The following is an 18852-nucleotide window of genomic DNA, read 5'->3' as shown; positions in this document are numbered from 1 at the left end:
GCCTTCCAGCACCATGCACGGCCTCTCGAAACGAGAAGACGGGAGAGCCGAGGCCGCGGGTGAGTGGTTCGCACAGGGAGCCGGCGGCGTTGACCTGCTGTGCCTGCCCGTGGCCGCGCAGGCAGGCGACTGGCACCGCCGCTTCCTGGAAAGCGGCTCATCCCCGTCACGGGGACGCCGGGCGGCAGGTGGAAGGGACGCCACCTGGAGTTAAGGCCGACGGGCGTGGCGGGCCTCCCTCGGCCTCGGACCCGGCCACGGCCGCGCCGCTGGGCGCCAAGGGGCAGAAACCGCCGACACAGAGCTAGGAAGGTTCCGTAAACGCTTTATTTTTCCATAGTTTTAGGTCAGAGAGAAGCATCTGGTAATAAAAATAACAGAATTCTCTTCCCGGGTCCGCTCGGGCGGTGCTGAGGTGAGTCCGCTATTTACACGTATGTTACACATGGGCAGGGAGGCCGTGAGGGGACCTGGCGGGTGAGGGTTCAGTGTCTCGGGCGGGCGGCGGGTGCCTCCCGCCGTCCTTCCTGGTCTGGGAAGAAAGCTGAGGCGCACGTGGCTGCGCGGGCGGCCGGCGGCGGCAGAAGCCTAGGCGGCCGGCTCAGCTGGGGGGCAGGAGTGGGCCGTGATGTCGCTGTGCTTGTAGGTGGCCTCGTCCAGGTCCAGAACCTTCCGGTTGACCTCCAGCGTCATGCAGCCGCGGTAGAAGGCTGTGACTGGGGCTGAGGTCACTGGCACATCTGGGCCGCAGGGAAAAAACAAACACGTCTCAGGGGGCGAGCTGCCCGGCGTCTGGGGCCCGGGCTCCCCGCTCTGCGTCTCCGGCCTCCTCGAGGGCACGGTTTCCCTTCCCTGCGGAACCCCTCCTTCTGGCTCGGGCACACGCCCTAGGCAGGTGGTAAACCGCTGCTGCCAGGCTTGATGCTGCACCCCGACCCCCAGAAGCGCACACAGATAGTCAGATCAATTAAATGTTATCTTCTCGGCCCAAATGAGTCATGCCCAGGGCTTCCAGGCTCTCTTTCGTCCTCTTCAAAGCTCTGTTTATTAAAACTAAATCCACTTTGAGTCTGGCAGCCAAGACAGAGATCCCGCCGTCTGCGGCAAGTGGACGCCCGCCCTGAGTGGTGGGAGCAGACGGGGGCTTGTGTGAGGCCCTGGCCTCGCCCACCTGCCACCACTGCGCCCCAGTTACTTGGCTCCACCTGACCAGACACGAGCCCCGGATGCAGGAGGGGCCGGGGTCACTCTGTCTGCTGCCATGGCAACTGGACACCAGGCCTCAGGGGCGAGGCTGGCTGGGGCGCTGGGGCACCCGGCCCCCAGCGTGGCCCAGTGGGCTGAACCCTCCTCACTAGCCTTGCCCACGGTTGGGGGTGGGGCTCCTGGAGGGCACGGGAGCCGGGGAGGGGAAGCTTCAGGCTGATGCTTCCCCGCAAGCGTGTTCTCAGCCTGAACCCCACACACAACGGCAGGCTGGGGCCGACACCCAGCGAGGCACCCGATGCAGCCACGGGCCGGCTGCTTCCCTCTTCCTTTTAGTACAGAGCAGCCTGGTTCTGCTTGGGGCAAGCAAGTTGGGGCACCCTACCTGGCAGCCCCCCGACGAAGGTGAGCACGGAGCCCTGCAGGTGCCTCCCGAGGACGGCCAGCCTCTCCTGCAGCCCCGCTGGGCTCACTTCACTCTGGCCCTTGGTGCCGTCCACCTCCAGGGTGGCCTCGTCCTTGTTCACAGAGACGGTCACAACGTGCTCCTGGCCGTCACAGACCTTGATCTCCATCAGGACCAGGGTGACACTCTCCACGGCCAGGACGACCAGCTGCGGGGAGAAGCACGCCTAAGCAGGGGCGGGGCGGGTGGGGTGGCGGCCAAGTGCCCGCGGGCCCTGCTGTCCTGCCCTGTCCTGCGGGCCTCCTGCGGGCAGGGTCGCCTGCAGCTGGGGCGTGACAGGGACTCAGTCTCTACTCGGGTGAAGGAGGGGGCCACCTGGACCCTGTCCAACGTGATGGAGGACGAACAAATAAAGCCACACACCCTCGAGCGGGAGTTGGGGGGAAACACGCTCCAGAAACGGGAACGCACATGCATTGGCCTGGGCAGAGGTGACCGTAGTCACCAGCGTGTCCGTAGCCGGGACAGAGGATAGGGCTGCCCCTCCACGTGGAGCTGCCACGAAGCACCACAGAGGGGCCAGGGCAGCAAACGCACACGCCAGGCAGAACACGCCTCTGACAACACGGGGCAGAGGCGCTGTGACGACCCATGGCCCTGCCCTCTCCTCCCTCCCTCTCCCTGCCCGGGGAGGTGGTCTCAGCGGGGTTGGCCTTGGGGCTTGTCCCGAGTACCGGGAAGGGGGAAAGTCGGCCTGGGCAGGGCGCGGACCCGCGCCCGTCAGCTTGCAGCCCCGCTAAGAGGGGAGCTGGGTGGCCCTCGCGGGCAGGCTGACTTGGTGAACACAGCCCTCTAGGACAGAGGTGAGGAAAGCAACCTATTTCCGCCGCCTCTTAGCTGTTCTCTGAGAAAACAGTAAGTCCGGTGGGCACGGTGTTGACGTGGTGTCGGGAGAGTCGGGAGAGGGGACTGCGTGAAGGTGACGGGCGGCGTGTCCAGGGGCGTGTGCCCAGAGCTCCGCCTGCGCCTCCAGGGGGCTGCATGACAAGGGTCTGGGGCATGTTTGCATATCTTTTTCAAAAGGAAGATCTGATCTGTGAGCAAAATCCTTTGGCTTACATACGAGCAATTAATTCAAACTGCTACACCACTGAGTGGGTGGGAAAGTCTCCCCACCGCACAACTGGCTTTCGGGACCCCAACATCGTCCCCGAGCCACGCGTGGCTGCTCGGACCCCAGTGAGAGACGGGGAGGGCGGGCTGGAGCCTCGAGGGGCACGGTGTGGGCCGCAGCCGGGCTGGGCGCTGGGGGCAGCAGTTCATCTTCAGGGGGCGGTGAGTGGTACCTGCTTTTTGAGCCTTTTGGTAGAGTGGTAGTCGACCAGGGCCACGGAGAGGACCACGGCCTGGTCAGCGCCCACCAGCGCGAGCAGCATCCCCGTGTCGGCGGCGGGGCGGATCCGAGCCACGGCCTTGACTTCCCAGGCAGTCTCGGTCCCGACATCCGGCGATGTCCGAGCTGCGAAGAAGGCGGCACATCACAGGGCGCTCCAGACGGGGAGAGAGGCGGGGAGAGAGAGAGGCAGGAGGAGCAGGGCAGCGAGCTCAGCTCCCCCGCGGCCCCGGGCAGCAGAGGAGGTGGGAAGTCGGTAACAGCCTCCCAGAACCCGCGGTTCGCGCCAACAGCTGGGAAGTGACGGGGGGCCAGGCAGCGGACTCAGGTCTGGGCCGCAGTCCAGAGGCCCCGGGCCGCCTGAGGACGGCCACGCTGCCCGCTCCCCTGAGCGCCGCTTCGCGTGACCACGGGCCACTTAGTCCCGCCGGGACCGCAGACGCGCCACTCGGGCCGTGCTCAGCCCCCGGGCGCCCCGACTCCCTCCCCGCAGGTCAGTTGAATGGGGGGGGGTCTCAGCCTTCGACCCTCTGCACCTCACCTGCGGCCTTGCGCAGCCCCGCAAGCTGAAGGACTTTGAAAAGTTAAAGACGCGGAGAAAACGGAAGCTTCCGCGAGCCCCACTCAACAGCACATACGATCTTACATCCTGAGCTGCACTTTTCTACCATTACAATTGACGCCTCCGTGGGTGAGGCTTTGTTCAGGTGTGTCAGACGGGCCGCAGTAGGTACCGAGTGTGGATTATAAACCATACGGCGCGTGTCACGTACACGACGCATCTGAATGAGTATACATGGTGCACGCCTCTTGCACAAACTTCTCCAAAGCACTTGTGGTAGCAGGGCTGCATCCTGGTTCTTGGAGGGAAAACACCACCTCACGTTTCCTCCCCACGTTTGATCACCTGCTGCTGAAGAGGCCAGACAACCTCCGCCCTCTTGGTTTTTAAGTGTTTCTACCTCGTGAGAATGTCAGGCAGGGGCTGCTTAGGCAGAAGGATGGTGAGGCCACGTCTGCGAACATTTGGGCTCGGACCTCGCCGCGGGCTGGTCTCTCTCCGCAGTGGACCGTGGGCCCCTCGAATCGTGTGTGTGTCCCCATCCCGGAGGGGCCCGTTATGGTCAGTTCCCATAACTGTTCACCGAATCGAATGCACACAGAATTGGAAAAAGGAACCACCCCCAACCCAGCCTTCTCCTCCGTTGCCAAGCTCCCCCTGCACCCCGAGGAGTGGGCTCCCTGCTGAGCCCGACGGGTGAGGCCCGTGGCCTGGTTGTCAGAAGCGTGCTTAAGGCACCAACGCCTCGGCTCCCCTGGGGCAGTTTTCTCGGGTGCTGGGTGGGGTCAGCCACCCGGCCCTCACTGAGGGCTTCTCAGGCTTTGAGACCCAGTGAGTCCAGATCCACTGGGACCTGCTGCTGAGGACAGTATCTGTCATTCCCTGATGCGTCCTTTCTGTGTTGTAACGTGAGAACGTTGACGGTATAGTTGAAGACATATTAAAAACGCACAGAGTTCTAACTACCACTTGGCCTTTGTTGTCACAGAACCTGAAGATCAAAGCCATGCAGCAAAAGCAGCGAGCAGACCACAGCAGGCACGGTGACGGGCACAGGGACAGCACTGCAGCCCGTGGAGACTGCGCCTGCGGTGTCTGTGTCACCACAGTGATAGTGAAAAAAGAATTAAACATTTATGTTCCATGATGTGATATTAAACATCACAAGGATGCTCTAGGTTTGCACGTACAAAAGCAAAGACTGAAGGAGTGATGTGTGTTTTGTATGAGGTGGTGCGATTAGGGGTCAATGGTTCTTTTCTAAAAACCCTTCAGTGACGTGGTGACGCTTTTGACAGTTAAAGACAGAAAGGGGACAGTGACACAAGGTCTTGAGAGGATGGCCCGACTTGCTAAGGAGGAGGGAGCAGGCCCCACGTCCTCCAAGCTGGACGGGCCCTCCTTGAACTTGCAGGCCACCGGGGCAGTGAGGTCTGAAGTAGGGAGCAGGCCACCTGCCCTCCTGGGCTGACAAGCCGGGCCGTGGTGGGGGGGTCACTTGTGTGCCTTCAACCATGAAAGGCTGAGAGTCTAGGAACAGAGAGGGGCTGGGGGTACCCCGGGGACTCTCGCAGGGTGAGAGTGTGGAGGGGGGAGCAGAGCCGGGAGAGGGGGCCTTGGCAGCAATGCCAGGAGCCTGGCAGGAGTGGGCTACAGAGAAGGGGAGGGGGGCGACCCTGGAGCCTCCCTGGACCAGGTGTCCACCTGGGACTGCCGGGCAGCCCGGGCTCTGGACGCCTTCCCGACCCTCGGAAAGAGGCACGCGGTTCTGTGCGAGGTGTCCCTGGGCCGGGACCCAGGGCTCTCCCAACATCCTCAACTCGAAAGTCACTAAGGCCCGTGAGCCCAGGCACGGTGACACCTCAGGGCTCCAGCTGGTGCCCCCTGGGAAACAGAGGTTAACTTCAACCCTGTCTGAGAGGAAGTTGGGGAAATTCTGGGTCCAGACTCAAATGGAACCGCCACCGTCCCCCCCCGGGAAGTCCGCACTGTCCAGGTTGACATCCTCAGAGCAGAGGTGGCAACGGTACCGCCGGGATTTGGCACATTCACTCATTTCATATAAAGCTGACATCTAAGTGCTCATTTATTAGCACAGGAGGATTATTTCTCTTCACTGTAAAAGTTGTCACTGATGGATAATAAAAGGGAAGAGATAGCTGTGGTTTGTTCCAGGAATTAAGGGCCCTGCTTTACAGAAGCCGGAGGGACTCTGGGTCGACCCTGTGTCCCCTGCAGCAGCACCGGCCCGCAGCTGCCCGCTCCGCCCGCTACAAGGCCTGCTCCTCTGTCTCCGGGTGTAAAGGAAAAGCTCCTTTGTTGCTTTCCACACCGGCTGGAAAGCCTCAGTTCTGTGTGGCGTCTCTCCTTCTCCTCCTTCTGAAGCTTGAGCTCAGGGACTCCTGAGGTGTCACCCCCTCCCCACGGCCCACAGCGTTGTGACTGCAATGCTGGGCGTTTCCGAGCGGCCCCATCTACATCTACGTGTCTGAGCCTGAGCCTGTCTTGTCTCAGAACCTTCTGCGAAGTTCCCCTTAGAGCCCTGCATCCACCTGGCCTGCCCATCTCAGCCACCAAGCACCGGCATCCTCCTCCGTCCCTTTTTTTCCCAGCCCTGCGCCCTGGAAGTGGGCCTGCGCCCCCGCCCTGTAGCCCGGGGGCCACAAGGCCGTCCCTCATGCCGTCTTCCCAGGTAGGAAACTGGCTCCTGCTTCTCTGGTTTTTAGTGTATTTCGGCTTATTTTGGCTGGAAGGACAAGCACGGCCATCCCGATGCAGGAGCCAGAACTCACCATAATCCAGGCTGTAGAAGGCAAACCCGCTCCCAGGGAAGAAAGACCCTCTCTCGGTCAAGGAGAAGCACTGCATTTTCACGTTCACCTTGACCGTCTCCTGGACGGTGGTGTCCTCGCCGTCCAGCCAGTGCCAACTCCTCAGGCAGCCGTCCAGACGGGGGTTCATCTGGAAAGACAGAGACCCCCGGTGGCTGCCTGGTGCCGCCCGGTCCGATGGCGCCCTCCCGGCGCAGGCACATGGAAATCCACCACAAACGCGGATAAATCCTGCTGGGGGAGGTGGTTCCAGTACGGGCTCCGCGCTCACGGAGGGATTCGCTGCCCGACACCAGGTACACGGCACACGCAGCAGCACACGTGGCACATCCGTGCCCCACGCAGACGAGGACAGCGTGCCCGTCCGCCTCTGCCTGCACCCGGTCCCCACTCGTCCAACAGACACAGGGCGCTGACCACCGCCTGGAAGGACGAGGGCGAGGGGACCCTTACACAGCAGCTGTGCCTGCGCTCCTGCCAGGCACCCAAAGCACCTGGGGTGTGTAGGGCGGGGGCTGGGGACCCGCAGCCGTGCACTCGCCGCGTGGCTCTGCGCAAATCAGGTCGCCCCAGCCTTTGTCTGTAAGACGAGGAGGCGTGAGGCACACGGACGGGACTCTGGGGTGTGAGCCAGCCCTCTGGAGGGAAGGTGCTGCTGACACTACCCTCTACTCGGAACCTCCGGGTGCTGGACTCACGTCTCGTGTTCAGTGTGGAAATCAGACCCGGAACACCAGGGATTCTGGCCGTGGACCTCAGCACGCTGGGGGAGCGGGGTGATGAGAAGGGCAGGACTTTGGGAGATGACCAACGCCAACCTCCCGTTAGGTCTTGTTTCCCCTACGGGAATCCTGGCAGGGTTAACAACCCAAACGTTCTTGGGAACTGTCCAAAAAAGTTGAGTGTTCTTTTGTTAAAGGATAATTTCATTGTGATTTATCTCCTCTGCAAAATAGACATTTTTATCATCAATTTAGACGAAAACGCAAATGAGTGTCATAGAGAGATGGTGAGGCACATGACGTAGCTGCACTGCGGCTTGTTAAGGTCTAGAGACGCTCGCCTCCCTTCCGGTCCTCTGCCAGGGCCCTCAGGGTTAAACCCTGTGCTCAGCCACCTGGGCTCCAACCTCAGGGACTAAGGACAGTACTTACAGGCTGGACAAGGTCTTTCTCCTTGAAGGGAATGCCTCCCACGGTCAGGTTCAGATGGTACAGTCCTCTGTCCAGCTGGAACAGGTCACCGGCCACAGAGATCTTCATGACAGCATCCTTGTTCACCTTGATCACCAGGTTCCGCTCGAGCTCCTCAACGGAGATCTGAAGAGCACAACTGCTATGAGGGTGGGTGTGCACCTTCCGAAGGGGCGCCCAGCCTTGGGTACCAATTCCCATCACCACCCAGGGCCAAGAGACCCCCAGCCTCAGGGGTGACCACGTTCCCATCACCACCCAGGGCCAAGAGACCCCCAATCTTGGGGGTACCACATTCCCATCACGACCCGGGCCCAAGAGACCCCCAGCCTCGGGGGTCCATGCTCATCACCTATACTGCTTCCCTGGCATCTGTGATGTGGCTCCGACACTGCCGGTTTTGGTTTCCCTCCCAACGCTGCTCCCTCCCCCTGGCCCCCCTCCTCCTGCAGGTGAGCCCACCTGGAGCCCCTTCCCCACCTCTGGACCCTAAATTAAGCCTCAGTCAGGGAGCTGCCTTCTGGGGGCCTGAAGTCACTGCCCCCTTGGGTCAGCCCTGACATCGCTGGTCCTTTGCTTCTCCTACCCCTCAGCTGACCACTTTGAATACAAGAGAACATATATTACTTCAGAATCTCCAGCAGTAGTGCCTGGCACGGACTGAATGCTGACTGAGCATATGAATTCTTTCTAAAACTTCCCACTCTTTCCTGCTTTCCTTCTAGGAAAATTAAAAAATCTGTCACTCTATACACGATGCATCTTCCTAATGACCCAGAAGCCCCTCAATTTCCTTTTTGGCTCAGGTGGAGGAACCTTTAGGTACTGGGTCTGAATTTGGTGAGGAAACAGCAGTGTGCACATGTGGGGAGCCTCAGGGGCAGGGAGAGTGGGCAGAGGTCGTTGTGGAACTGGTCCTGCACCTCAAGGACCAGTTTGTGTCTTGGGTGGGCTGGCAGCCATGTGCCTCCGCTGGTCATGCCTCCTCTAGCCTCTTCCCCTCGGGCAGTGTCCCAGCCCCGCTCGGGACCCTCCTGCCCTCAACCGCGGGGCAGCGGGTTCCCACGTGTGGAGCTCCCTCAACCCCTAGACGGCTTCCCTCTAGATCGACTGTTTTATCTGTAACTTTGAGGAAGGCATCCCTCCTGCTGCTTTGGAGATGCTCGTGCGTTAAGAGTCCAGGAAAGGAGGAGCTAGACACCACTGACAGGATGGAAATATTAGCAAACGTCTACACTGTTTTTATTCGCAGAGACCAGGGCAAATTTTTCCATTTAATCTTCATTTCTAGAGGAAAAAAGAACGCTTTCCCCATTTCTCGTTCAAGCACTTACTTCTAAAAGCCCAGTTCCTACTAAGGGGCCTCCAAGTTTGGGGAGGGAGCCTGCTTGTCACAGGCTGCTTTGCTCCAGGCATCATGATGCAGGACAGAGCGGCAGCTCCAAAGCCAACGGCTGCAGTTCAGGCTCTGGGCGGTCAGAGCACCTCCATCAAGAGGCTGGAGGTCAGCCTGAACGGAGCAGGCCAGGAGGCCAGAGCCTGGGACGGTGTCACGAGTCATGTCTGACCCTGCCCCACACCGAGAGCCGGGCACCGGGACCTTGGCCGGTTCTCAGCCTCGATGCAACTGACAGTCTGAACCGGCGGGTCCTCGGGGTGGGGAGTCCTGAGTCCCCCTGGCCTCAATCCAGCTGCCAGGGGCCCCCCATACCCCCCCACAGCTGTGATAAGCAGAAGTGTCTCCAGACACAGCCAGGTGTCCTCAGAGGAGTCACCCCACTGAGAACCACAGCCGCTGCGGTGGAAGCCCTGCTCTGCTTCTGTGAGGACATAATGCCCATCTGAGCGCAGGCTTTCTGGCGCGGGGCCGTCCTGCCACGGCTGCACCCACTAACTGTTGAGTGAGCGAGGGCAAGTAGATGCTGGGTCCTTGGCCCAGGAGCCCCGGGCCGGCCCAGGCAGCGCAGCGGGGGCCATGCTCACCGTCTGCCACGAGCCGTGGTTGATGATGGGCCCGCTGCTGGTGACGCGGCCCACGCCCTGGTAGCGGAGCTGCAGCTCCAGTCGGCCAGCCCGCAGGCCCAGGACGATCCAGGTGCTGTCCCGATGGCCTCCGGCGAAGAACAGGACGCCCTCAGGATCGAAGGTCCTGAAGTCGAACTCGGCCACCAGTCTGAGCGCCGGCAGAAACGAGTGGGTTACATGCAGGTCGTGGTGCATGACCCCTCCCGGCGAGGGCTCGCCTGGCCTCGGGAAGAGCCCAGGTGAGCAGGCCGAACGCCGCCCGCACCCCAACGCCAGCAGCGAGTCCCCGGGGAGGCGTGCATCTGGCACCAGCCCTGAGGCCCACGCGGCTGTGCTGGACTGCGGGCTCCCCGGCCGGGACGCGAGCACGGGGCTGACTTTGCCCCCTGCCGCCAGGTCCAGATGCTCGGGTCGTCCTCTCACCTCGTGGGCTGCAGCCGTTTGAAGCGCAGCCTGATCACGGGCGTCCCGCTGAACATGCGGCCCAGGTACAGCGACTTCACACTCTTGGCCACGTTGAAGGGCACGCAGGGCAGGATGTCCTGTCAGGAGCGGGGAGCTGGCCTCAGGTGGGGGCACTTGGCCGGGCTCCCACTGGAACCCCCAGGGACCCTGCTGCCCCCAGCCCAGCCCACCATGGGGGCTCCCAGGGGAGGCTGGTCTCTGATGTTTCCAGAGGCCTCCCGCTCCCTGCTGGCAGCCCCCTCGCACAGTTTCTCCAGCACCCTCCTTCCCTGTGTATTTCCCTTCTGCTTTCATATTTTAATTACAGGATATTTCAAACGTACGGAAAAGCACAGAGAATAATAAAAACAACTATAAAGTGTTGTAACACAAGCAAAAAATGGAGACCTTGAAGACTGTTGTTTCTAGAATGTTCCCTGCTCGACGATGCAGCTTCTCCACTACCTGGAGGACCACATGGCGGGAGCCCCGGGGGTGGTCACAGGGCAGCCAGGGCAGGCCTGCCCTCATGGTCAGGGGGCAACTGCTGCACATGCATCGCAGAACCCGGGCAGGGGCTGCCGTCACGCGTGTATGAGTGAGTCACTCGGGGGGGGAGTTGAGGTGGCCACAACCAAACATCGGACGGCATGGCCACGCCTCCCACCCCGCCTCCCCCTGCGGGGCCCGAGGACGTGCTCCCAGCCAACCCCACGCGGGGCCACAGAGCAGCCCGGGAGGCCAGGCCGGGCGCTACCTCGCAGGTGTTCATGTCCTGGGACAGCTTGAGGCCCCCGCGCCCGTCGCAGTGGCAGGTGTAGCTCCCCGGGGAGTTGACGCAGGCCTGCTCGCAGCGCCCCTCCGCACACTCGTCTACATCTGCCGGCCACAAGGAAGCGCCTGAGCCCACCGGTGCCACCGCGCACCCTGCTGCCCCATCACACCGCCGTGGACGTGAGTCCCCAGCCCGAGACCCGGGAGCTCCAGGCCCGTGGCTCCCACCCAGCTGGCCAGCTCCTTCCTGGGGACGCGGGACGGAGGCCGTCAGCATGGGGCGCAGGGACAGCCTGGTGGGCGGGCAGGGCCAGGACCACCCCATCCCCTCCCTGGTGCAGGGGGCAGCCGCCGCCCCAGGCAGGAAGGCGGTGGGAGGGAGCATGGCTCTCGGCGCCCCTGGACTCGGCTGGGCTAGGCTGCACCGAGGGCAGGAGAGAAGCCCGTTGCCCAGAAGCACAGGGGCCCCGCCTGGTCGGTCTCCCTGTGTCTCTGGGGAAGAGGCCCAGGTGCACAAGAGGCACGTGCCATGTCGCATGTGTGCAGGTACGCAGAATCCACACGAGTGCTCACAGCACGCTGCGTTCCTGGGAGAGCAGTGCCCTGCGCGCGCGTGTGTGTGCATGTCCCGTGTGGTGTCGGGGCGGGTACCTCGGCAGGACTTCTCCTGGGAGCTGAACGCGTAGCCCTCTTCGCAGAGGCAGGAGTAGGAGCCCGGCAGGTTCTGGCACTGAGCCTCCCCGCAGGCGCCTGAGTCCGCACATTCATCCAAGTCTGCAGGAAAAACCAGCTGTGTTTCAGGTCCACCAGGCCTGCTGGCAGCCGGCCCGAAACGAGATGCCGCCAGCCAGGCTGGGAACCGCCGCTGAGAGGCATCCAGCTCTGCAGAGTAAGCACAGCCTGGCCTGGCGGTGTCATCACTGTGCCCCTGGGCGACGCAGCCCTCCTCCCCTCCCCCCTCCCCCCTCCCTCTCCCCTCCCCTCCCCCTTCCCTCTCCCTTCCCTCCCCTCCCTCCCCCTTCCCCTCCTCCTCCCCTCCCCTCCCCCTTCCCTCTCCCCTCCCTTCCCTCCCCTCCTATCCCCCTCCCCACTCCTTCCCCTCCCTTCCCCCTCCCCTCCCCCTCCCTCCCCCTTCCCCTCCTCCTCCCCTCCCCTCCCCCCTTCCCTCTCCCCTCCCTCCCCTCCCCTCCCCCTTCCCTCCCCCTCCTCCCCCTCCCCTCCCCTCCCTTCCCTCCCCTCCCCTCCCTTCCCTCCCCTCCCCCTCCCCTCCCCCACTCCCTCTCCCCTCCCTCCCCCTTCCCCTCCTCCTCCCCTCCCCTCCCCCTTCCCTCTCCCCTCCCTTCCCTCCCCTCCTATCCCCCTCCTCCCCCTCCCCTCCCCCTCCCTCCTTCTCCTCCTCCTCCCCTCCCCTCTCCCCTCCCTTCCCTCCCCTCCTGTCCCCTCCCCTCCTATCCCCTCCCCTCCCCCCTCCTCTCCAGCCTCCTCCCTTCCTTCCATCCACTGGGCTTTCCAGCCCCAGCCCAGGAGCAGGGGTGGGGGGGGCATTGCTGATCAGGGGCCTGGTTGAGAAGGCTGATTCCAGACGCTGTACAGGGCACCGCCTAGCCGGGGTGCACACAATTGTTGCTTAGTTCAAATGACTGCAGTCCAGAAAGGTAAAAAAGTAACTCCTGGGACCTTTTGACTAGAAGTCCCATCCTGCACCCTGGAGCCCTGAGCTGACCACCGAGCTGACGGCTGCCTGCTGGCCTCACTCAGGCCCCCTGGCTCCTCCTCCTCCCTCTCCTCACGCCGGGGTCTGCCCGTGGGAAACCAACACCACAGTCACTGTAACTGACAACCAAGGGTCAGTCCTGAGGCTCCATCCCCTCTGCCCCTTTGGCAAACAAGTACAAAAAGCCTGTAGTTAAGAACTGGTTCCTAAAGTGACAGAGGGACTTTCTAGAAAGTGCAACTGTTACTTCAAATAACATCGATTCCTCAGATGGCACACAGAACTGCGCGTGCCGCAAAGACTCGCAACTACTCGTGACTTCATTACAAGGGCGGTTGAGCAAACACAGGCTTTCAGATGTGGAAACTAAGATTTCTCCCAGCGATCAATCGTGGGAAGGAGACAACACAAAGGACACCTGCTCCCCCCCGGGGAGCCTGTAAACCTACACGGTTCCACATCGTCAGGACCGATCTGCATGATGACCAGACTGCAGCCATGACACAGGCTGCTCTGTCCTGAGCAGAACTGAATCTCTGGCTTCACAATTCCAAGAACTGGCCTCATGAGAATGGGATTAACACTATTGCTCATAATAATCTGTATCTTTATGGGCATCAAAATAATTGTAGCTTGCTCTGCCCGTATATGTAGGCGAACAACTAAAACTGTCAGCAAAGAGATGCTACAAACCCACGTCAACGTCTTCCACTCTGAGAATACGGCGTCTATGTCAGCACGAAGAAGTTCAGAAGACAGACCTTCACCCCTAACCTCATAGAAATGGAATGATGTCTGACAGGGGGGATCTGTAAGCAGCTCTCTACAGGAAACTGCCCTCAGGAAGCCCCTTCCTTGTCACTTTAGCAGAGCCATATTGTAACCGGCTTTCAACCAGGCACCCCCATGCTCTACTCATCTCCAGCCCAAGCATACCTCTCAAATCTCTTATCACACAATACCTCGCCTAACCTGCCTGTTCTTTCTGTAGCTCAAAGGAGTAGAAATGAAGAATAATTAACAGATGACCAGATCTCCCCCCCAGCTCCCCTCCAGTAATCTCCCGAACAAACTGAGTGACCAAGATCGCATCTGGAGGGAGACCATGAGGAGTCCACACGCCTGCACACATTAGGGGACGGCGGGGACTCTGACCCCCCATCTCAGGGATTCACTGAGATCCCTTCTCTGTTTCCCTTTAGAAGCTTTCATGGCCGAGCAGAATCTTCGGAGGTGGTTTCTGGGGGCCACTGAGGGCACCACCTCCCCAGATCGCTGGCATCCTGATTAAAGCCGCCTTTCCTTTCTGCCATTTGTGAGCGCTGATTTTGTAAGCAGTGAGCAGTGGACCCCGGGCTCCCTGCCCACCCCCAGCCCCGCCCCAGATATCCTGGGCCCCGACGGGCACAGAAACCTCTGCAGGCTCTGTGGCCTGGAAGGAGGCCTGGCAGCCGCCTCCCGTCCTGGGGCAGTAGGCATGGTCTCCCCAGCTGGGCCAGCCCTGTCCACAGGTCCTGGTGCATCAGCCCGTGTCGAGGTGCTGGGGCAGCTTCCCGTGGCCGCGGACATGCCCGGGCATGTGCTGTGTCTGCAGGACGCCCACAGCCTCCAGAGCCTGAGGGACCAGCCACGGCCTGCAGCCTCTCGCAGAGGAGCAAAGCGACTGTGGCTTCAGCCAACCGGCAACTTGGCAATCGCAGAAGAAAATGGGGGAGGAGGAGAGAGGAAGGCAACCAGGACTCAGGGCCTCACCGTGGCAGGTCCGGCCGTCCAGGGAGAGTGCATAGCCGCTGTAGCAGCCACACTGGAAGCTGCCCGGCTTGTTGTAGCAAATCTGGCTGCAGCTCCCGTTCTCCTGGCTGCACTCATTGACATCTGGGAACAGGACACAGGGACGGAGAGAGCCAGAGGTGACCCACAACCCGCCTGGAGCACGTCGCAGCGTCGGCATCTCCGACCCCATGGGATCCACCCTCAGATCCTGGGTGGGAGGGCACAGGGGCCCAGGGCTCCCACCGCAGCCAGGGGGCCGCCTGAGGGTTCTAACCACGTCCTGGGGGTTTTCTGCAGCTTCTCCGCTGACCCTGTGCACTGTAGACTCAGAGAGTCTCTTGACTCCTTTCTGATCAGCGGGGGGCCGCGCCGGGCGGGGCAGCTACAGGGCACTCCTACTGCCCACCGCAGGCCCAGACCTGCTCTCAGGAGGGGTCATCGCCCTCCCCGGCGCCCCCCCAAGGAGGTGGCCTGGCTAGAGCACAGTTCAGGGCTCAGCACGGTGGCTTTTCAAGCTGGATGGCGCCCTGCCCGGGGGCAGAGGCAAGACCTCCCGCACTGTGCAAACATTCGCGCTCTTGGGAGGACCTGAGGGGCTGAGGGCCCCGCCCGCCCATCTTCTCCCGGGACCTGGGAGGGGGGCCGGCCAGCGAGGGGCCTGGACCCCCGGCCTGCCGTCCTCCCGCTTCTCCTCACTCTGCTCCCAGCCAGACGGGCCGGTGCGGCTGTGTCCCCGGCGGGGCAGGTAGGGGCCCTGGCAGGGAGAGGCGGAAGACAGCAGGACTCACGGCCCCACCAGCCCGGGGCCCCGCGGGTGGCCCTGCAGGGAGGGCCTGACGCCTGTGCCGCCAGCCCGCCCCCAGGCCGTGGCCTTACCTCTGTTGCAGAGCCGTCCCGCCCAGCCGTCTCTGCACTGGCAGTAGAAGTTGCCCATGAGGTCCTGGCAGACTTGGGTCCCCTCCTTATTGCAGGGGTCTGGGGAGCACTGGTCAGGCAGCTCTGAGTTGAAAGGAAGGAGAAGATGGCCCTGAGCTGCTCCTGGTCAGCTGGGGGGAAACCGAGGCAGGTCTGGGGCACGAACGTCCCCTCCACTGGCCCCGGCGGGCCGCACAGAACACCCACCTCCGGGCAGGAGGGGGCCGCAGACGAGGCTGGCCGGGCCCCAGCCGATCCCAGGAAACCCAGGTCAGCTCGGAGGGAGGGGCCGCCCACCCCCGGGCCGGAGGTCAGGGCCGCGGCCTCGGGGCAGCAGAGGAGAGGAGTGGGCCTGGCTGGGCCCCAGGAGCTTGGACCTCCCAGGGAGCAGATCCACAGGGCCCTGGCCGGCCCATGGCCAGCCCGGCAGACCCAGAACGTTCCCCTCCCCTGGCGGCCATGTCCACCCTGCCAGGCCAGGACCCCGGCCCACTCGACCCCTGGCCTGTGGGGTCCAGCTCGCACAGAGGGCACCCACAGCCTCCCCGCCCGCCCCTCGGGTGGGCCTGCTGCTTCTGCCTCTGCTTGGACACGGTCCAGACCGTCTGGGCCCCGGGCTCTGCTGCACCCCTTTCTCTCCGGCACGCGCCGGCCCCACGGCCTGTAGGTTTCAGCGGTGCTGGTGACCAACGGCCATCCTGCTTCTCTGGATTGTCCTGCTTTCAGCGGAGGGGAACGAGGCACATTTCCCGGGGCCCTGGAGACCGCGGGGCAGCCACCCGGCCAGGCTCAGCCCTGCGATGCCGCCTTTCTATGTGCCAGCGGCCACTACCTTCTCATACCGGGCGTCCCCCTGCAGCACCTGAGCCAGGCACTGTCGTGAGTCTTTATTCACCGAGCGACGGGCCCGTCTGAGCGCTGGGAGGCCCACGACAGGTGGCCGCGGTGCTTCAGCCCTGCCTCTGCCCCCGCCCCGTGTGCAGCTGAGGGCACCCTTCACTCCACGGCCTGGTCACTAGGAACAGGCCAAGCCAGCACGTGACCGTTGAGAGCACCAGGCCACTGTCTGCGCGGTGGAGCCGGCCAGGCGGGCCCTCACCCCCGACTCTTCGCTTCTTTCTCAGGACGGCTGACGTCCCCAGCCGGACGCTGGTCTGGGGACAGTGTTTCCACCGGGGGCTTGCTCCTGGTCCCAGGAGGACAGTGGGCCCCTGTGTCCCCCAGCTCACCAGGCCTCGCGCCAGCCCTTGTCCTTGGCATGGACCCAACACCATGCTTTGTCCCTCTGCGTCCCCGTGGGTCTGGGGACCTGGTCACTGGGGACCCCCTCAGGGAGGGCCCAGCATAACTGTTTGTGTACGCAACCCTGGAACCCACGTCTCTCACTGGGCTCTTCTCGCGACCTTCCCACGGGACCCCTCAAAGCTCGCTTCTTCTGCGCAATTACAGCCAACAAAACACTTGCAAGTGTGGCCCGAACACGGCACCTCCAGGTGTTTTGGAGACACGTGCACAGCTGTCCTTGGTGGACTCCGTGAGCGCCTCCCACCCCTAAGCAAGTAGGAACTGGGTCTGGCGCTCGGAGAGTGAGGAAGGGGGGTCCAGCGGTCAGCCCTGTGGCCCCCATGCGGCTGTAACGAGGGCTCCCCCAGGGGACAGGAGGGCCGGGGCGGCGGGGGTCAAGCCCAGTGCCAGGGCTGAGATGACAGACGGGTCTGCTTCCTGACACGGCCTCCGCAGGACGGGGCTCTGAGGGGGCAGGGAGACTGGGGCGGTCGGGGGGACGTGTGCTGGGGCCCGGACAGCACCCGAGCCGAGGGTCCGGCCGATCCCCCCACAGCACTCGGCACATCAGGGGCCCTGCAGGAGGGACGGGGAAGATGGGGTGCGTCTCCACTCAATATATTTGGTTAAAGACTTACAGTTATTTCAGAAGGACACACCTGGGCTCGTTACCTTCATCTGGAATTTGCCTAGAATGCCTACCCCCCCCCCTTTAAAAATCAACCTCCCCTGGGGTGGGACAGCTCCAGGAGATTCCCACAGGGAACCCAGCTGGAGAACTCCACCACCGTGGCTTTCATCTGTTGCCCTGTTGGGAAGCTTATCTGTAGGGCAGAGGAAGGAGAGTGTTTGCAGGTGCCCCTGAGCTTCTAGGAATTTGGTGGACGCAGGCAGCCTGCAGAGGGGCTTGGGGCTGAGTCAGACCTGAGACCCGACCCGGGCCCCTGACAGACGGGAGGCGAGGGGTTATCTGGCCCCACGATGGCTGTGAGAGGATGGAGGGAGAGCGGCTGCTATATAGACAGAGATGTGAGGCACCTGCTGAGGTCAGCAGAGGCCTGTCTCAGTGGCTTTTGCTCCCACTTCCAGAACTGAGTGGGTGTGATGAGTTATAACCTGGGAAATGCATGCAAATGCGGGCTGTTGTTCTCACGGAGGAGAAAAGGCACCGAGACCTTTCCTCGTGGAGACAGTCGGCCAGGACTCCTCAGACGGCATCGCCCAAGTCTTCTGGGACCCAAAGGCAAAGCCTCAGAAACCAATCCAGGACCCCCGGGGGAGGCACGTCTAGAATAAATGACGACACAGAGCTTCCACCTCACCTGGACCAGTGACCACACAGAGCCTCCACCTCACCTGGACCAATGACCACACGGAGCCTCCACCTCACCTGGACCAGTGACCACACGGAGCCTCCACCTCACCTGGACCAGTGACCAGACGGAGCCTCCACCTCACCTGGACCAATGACCACACGGAGCCCCATCTCACCTGGACCAGTGACCACACGGAGCCCCACCTCACCTGGACCGGTGACCACACGGAGCCTCCACCTCACCTGGACCGGTGACCACACGGAGCCTCCACCTCACCTGGACCGGTGACCACACGGAGCCTCCACCTCACCTGGACCGGTGACCACACGGAGCCTCCACCTCACCTGGACCGGTGACCACACGGAGCCTCCACCTCACCTGGACCGGTGACCACACGGAGCCTCCACCTCACCTGGACCAATGACCACACGGAGCCCCACCTCACCTGGACCGGTGACCACACGGAGCCTCCACCTCACCTGGACCGGTGACCACACGGAGCCTCCACATCACCTGGACCAATGACCACACGGAGCCTCCACATCACCTGGACCAATGACCACACGGAGCCTCCACATCACCTGGACCAATGACCACACGGAGCCTCCATCTCACCTGGACCAATGACCACACGGAGCCTCCACCTCACCTGGACCGGTGACCACACGGAGCCTCCACCTCACCTGGACCGGTGACCACACGGAGCCTCCACCTCACCTGGACCGGTGACCACACGGAGCCTCCACCTCACCTGGACCGGTGACCACACGGAGCCTCCACCTCACCTGGACCGGTGACCACACGGAGCCTCCACCTCACCTGGACCGGTGACCACACGGAGCCTCCACCTCACCTGGACCGGTGACCACACGGAGCCTCCACCTCACCTGGACCGGTGACCACACGGAGCCTCCACCTCACCTGGACCGGTGACCACACGGAGCCTCCACCTCACCTGGACCGGTGACCACACGGAGCTTCCACCTCACCTGGACCGGTGACCACACGGAGCTTCC

General features: G+C 62.7%; 1 protein-coding gene across 2 annotated transcripts in view; it reads right to left on the bottom strand.

The window, feature by feature from the left end:
• Positions 1 to 305: 305 nt before the first annotated feature.
• Positions 306 to 18852, bottom strand: part of GAS6 (growth arrest specific 6) — a 34847-nt gene continuing 16300 nt past the window's right edge. The window contains exons 1-12 of one of the 2 annotated variants that reach the window (XM_061171259.1): positions 15444 to 16666; positions 15198 to 15320; positions 14301 to 14423; positions 11486 to 11608; positions 10818 to 10939; positions 10040 to 10158; positions 9575 to 9764; positions 7553 to 7717; positions 6360 to 6528; positions 2959 to 3131; positions 1592 to 1820; positions 306 to 740 (exon numbers count right to left, since the gene is read on the bottom strand). In XM_061171259.1, the coding sequence (XP_061027242.1) occupies positions 589 to 740; positions 1592 to 1820; positions 2959 to 3131; positions 6360 to 6528; positions 7553 to 7717; positions 9575 to 9764; positions 10040 to 10158; positions 10818 to 10939; positions 11486 to 11608; positions 14301 to 14423; positions 15198 to 15255 (1623 nt within the window). In that variant the 5' untranslated portion in view covers positions 15256 to 15320; positions 15444 to 16666 and the 3' untranslated portion in view covers positions 306 to 588. Of the gene's footprint in view, positions 741 to 1591; positions 1821 to 2958; positions 3132 to 6359; positions 6529 to 7552; positions 7718 to 9574; positions 9765 to 10039; positions 10159 to 10817; positions 10940 to 11485; positions 11609 to 14300; positions 14424 to 15197; positions 15321 to 15443; positions 16667 to 18852 lie in introns of those variants that run through there. The other variant, XM_061171258.1, reaches the window with a different exon arrangement.

Source organism: Eubalaena glacialis, chromosome 16 (genome assembly GCF_028564815.1).
Source record: "Eubalaena glacialis isolate mEubGla1 chromosome 16, mEubGla1.1.hap2.+ XY, whole genome shotgun sequence".
NCBI classification, from domain to species: domain Eukaryota; kingdom Metazoa; phylum Chordata; class Mammalia; order Artiodactyla; family Balaenidae; genus Eubalaena; species Eubalaena glacialis.
This window is presented reverse-complemented; position numbering and strand designations above follow the sequence as displayed.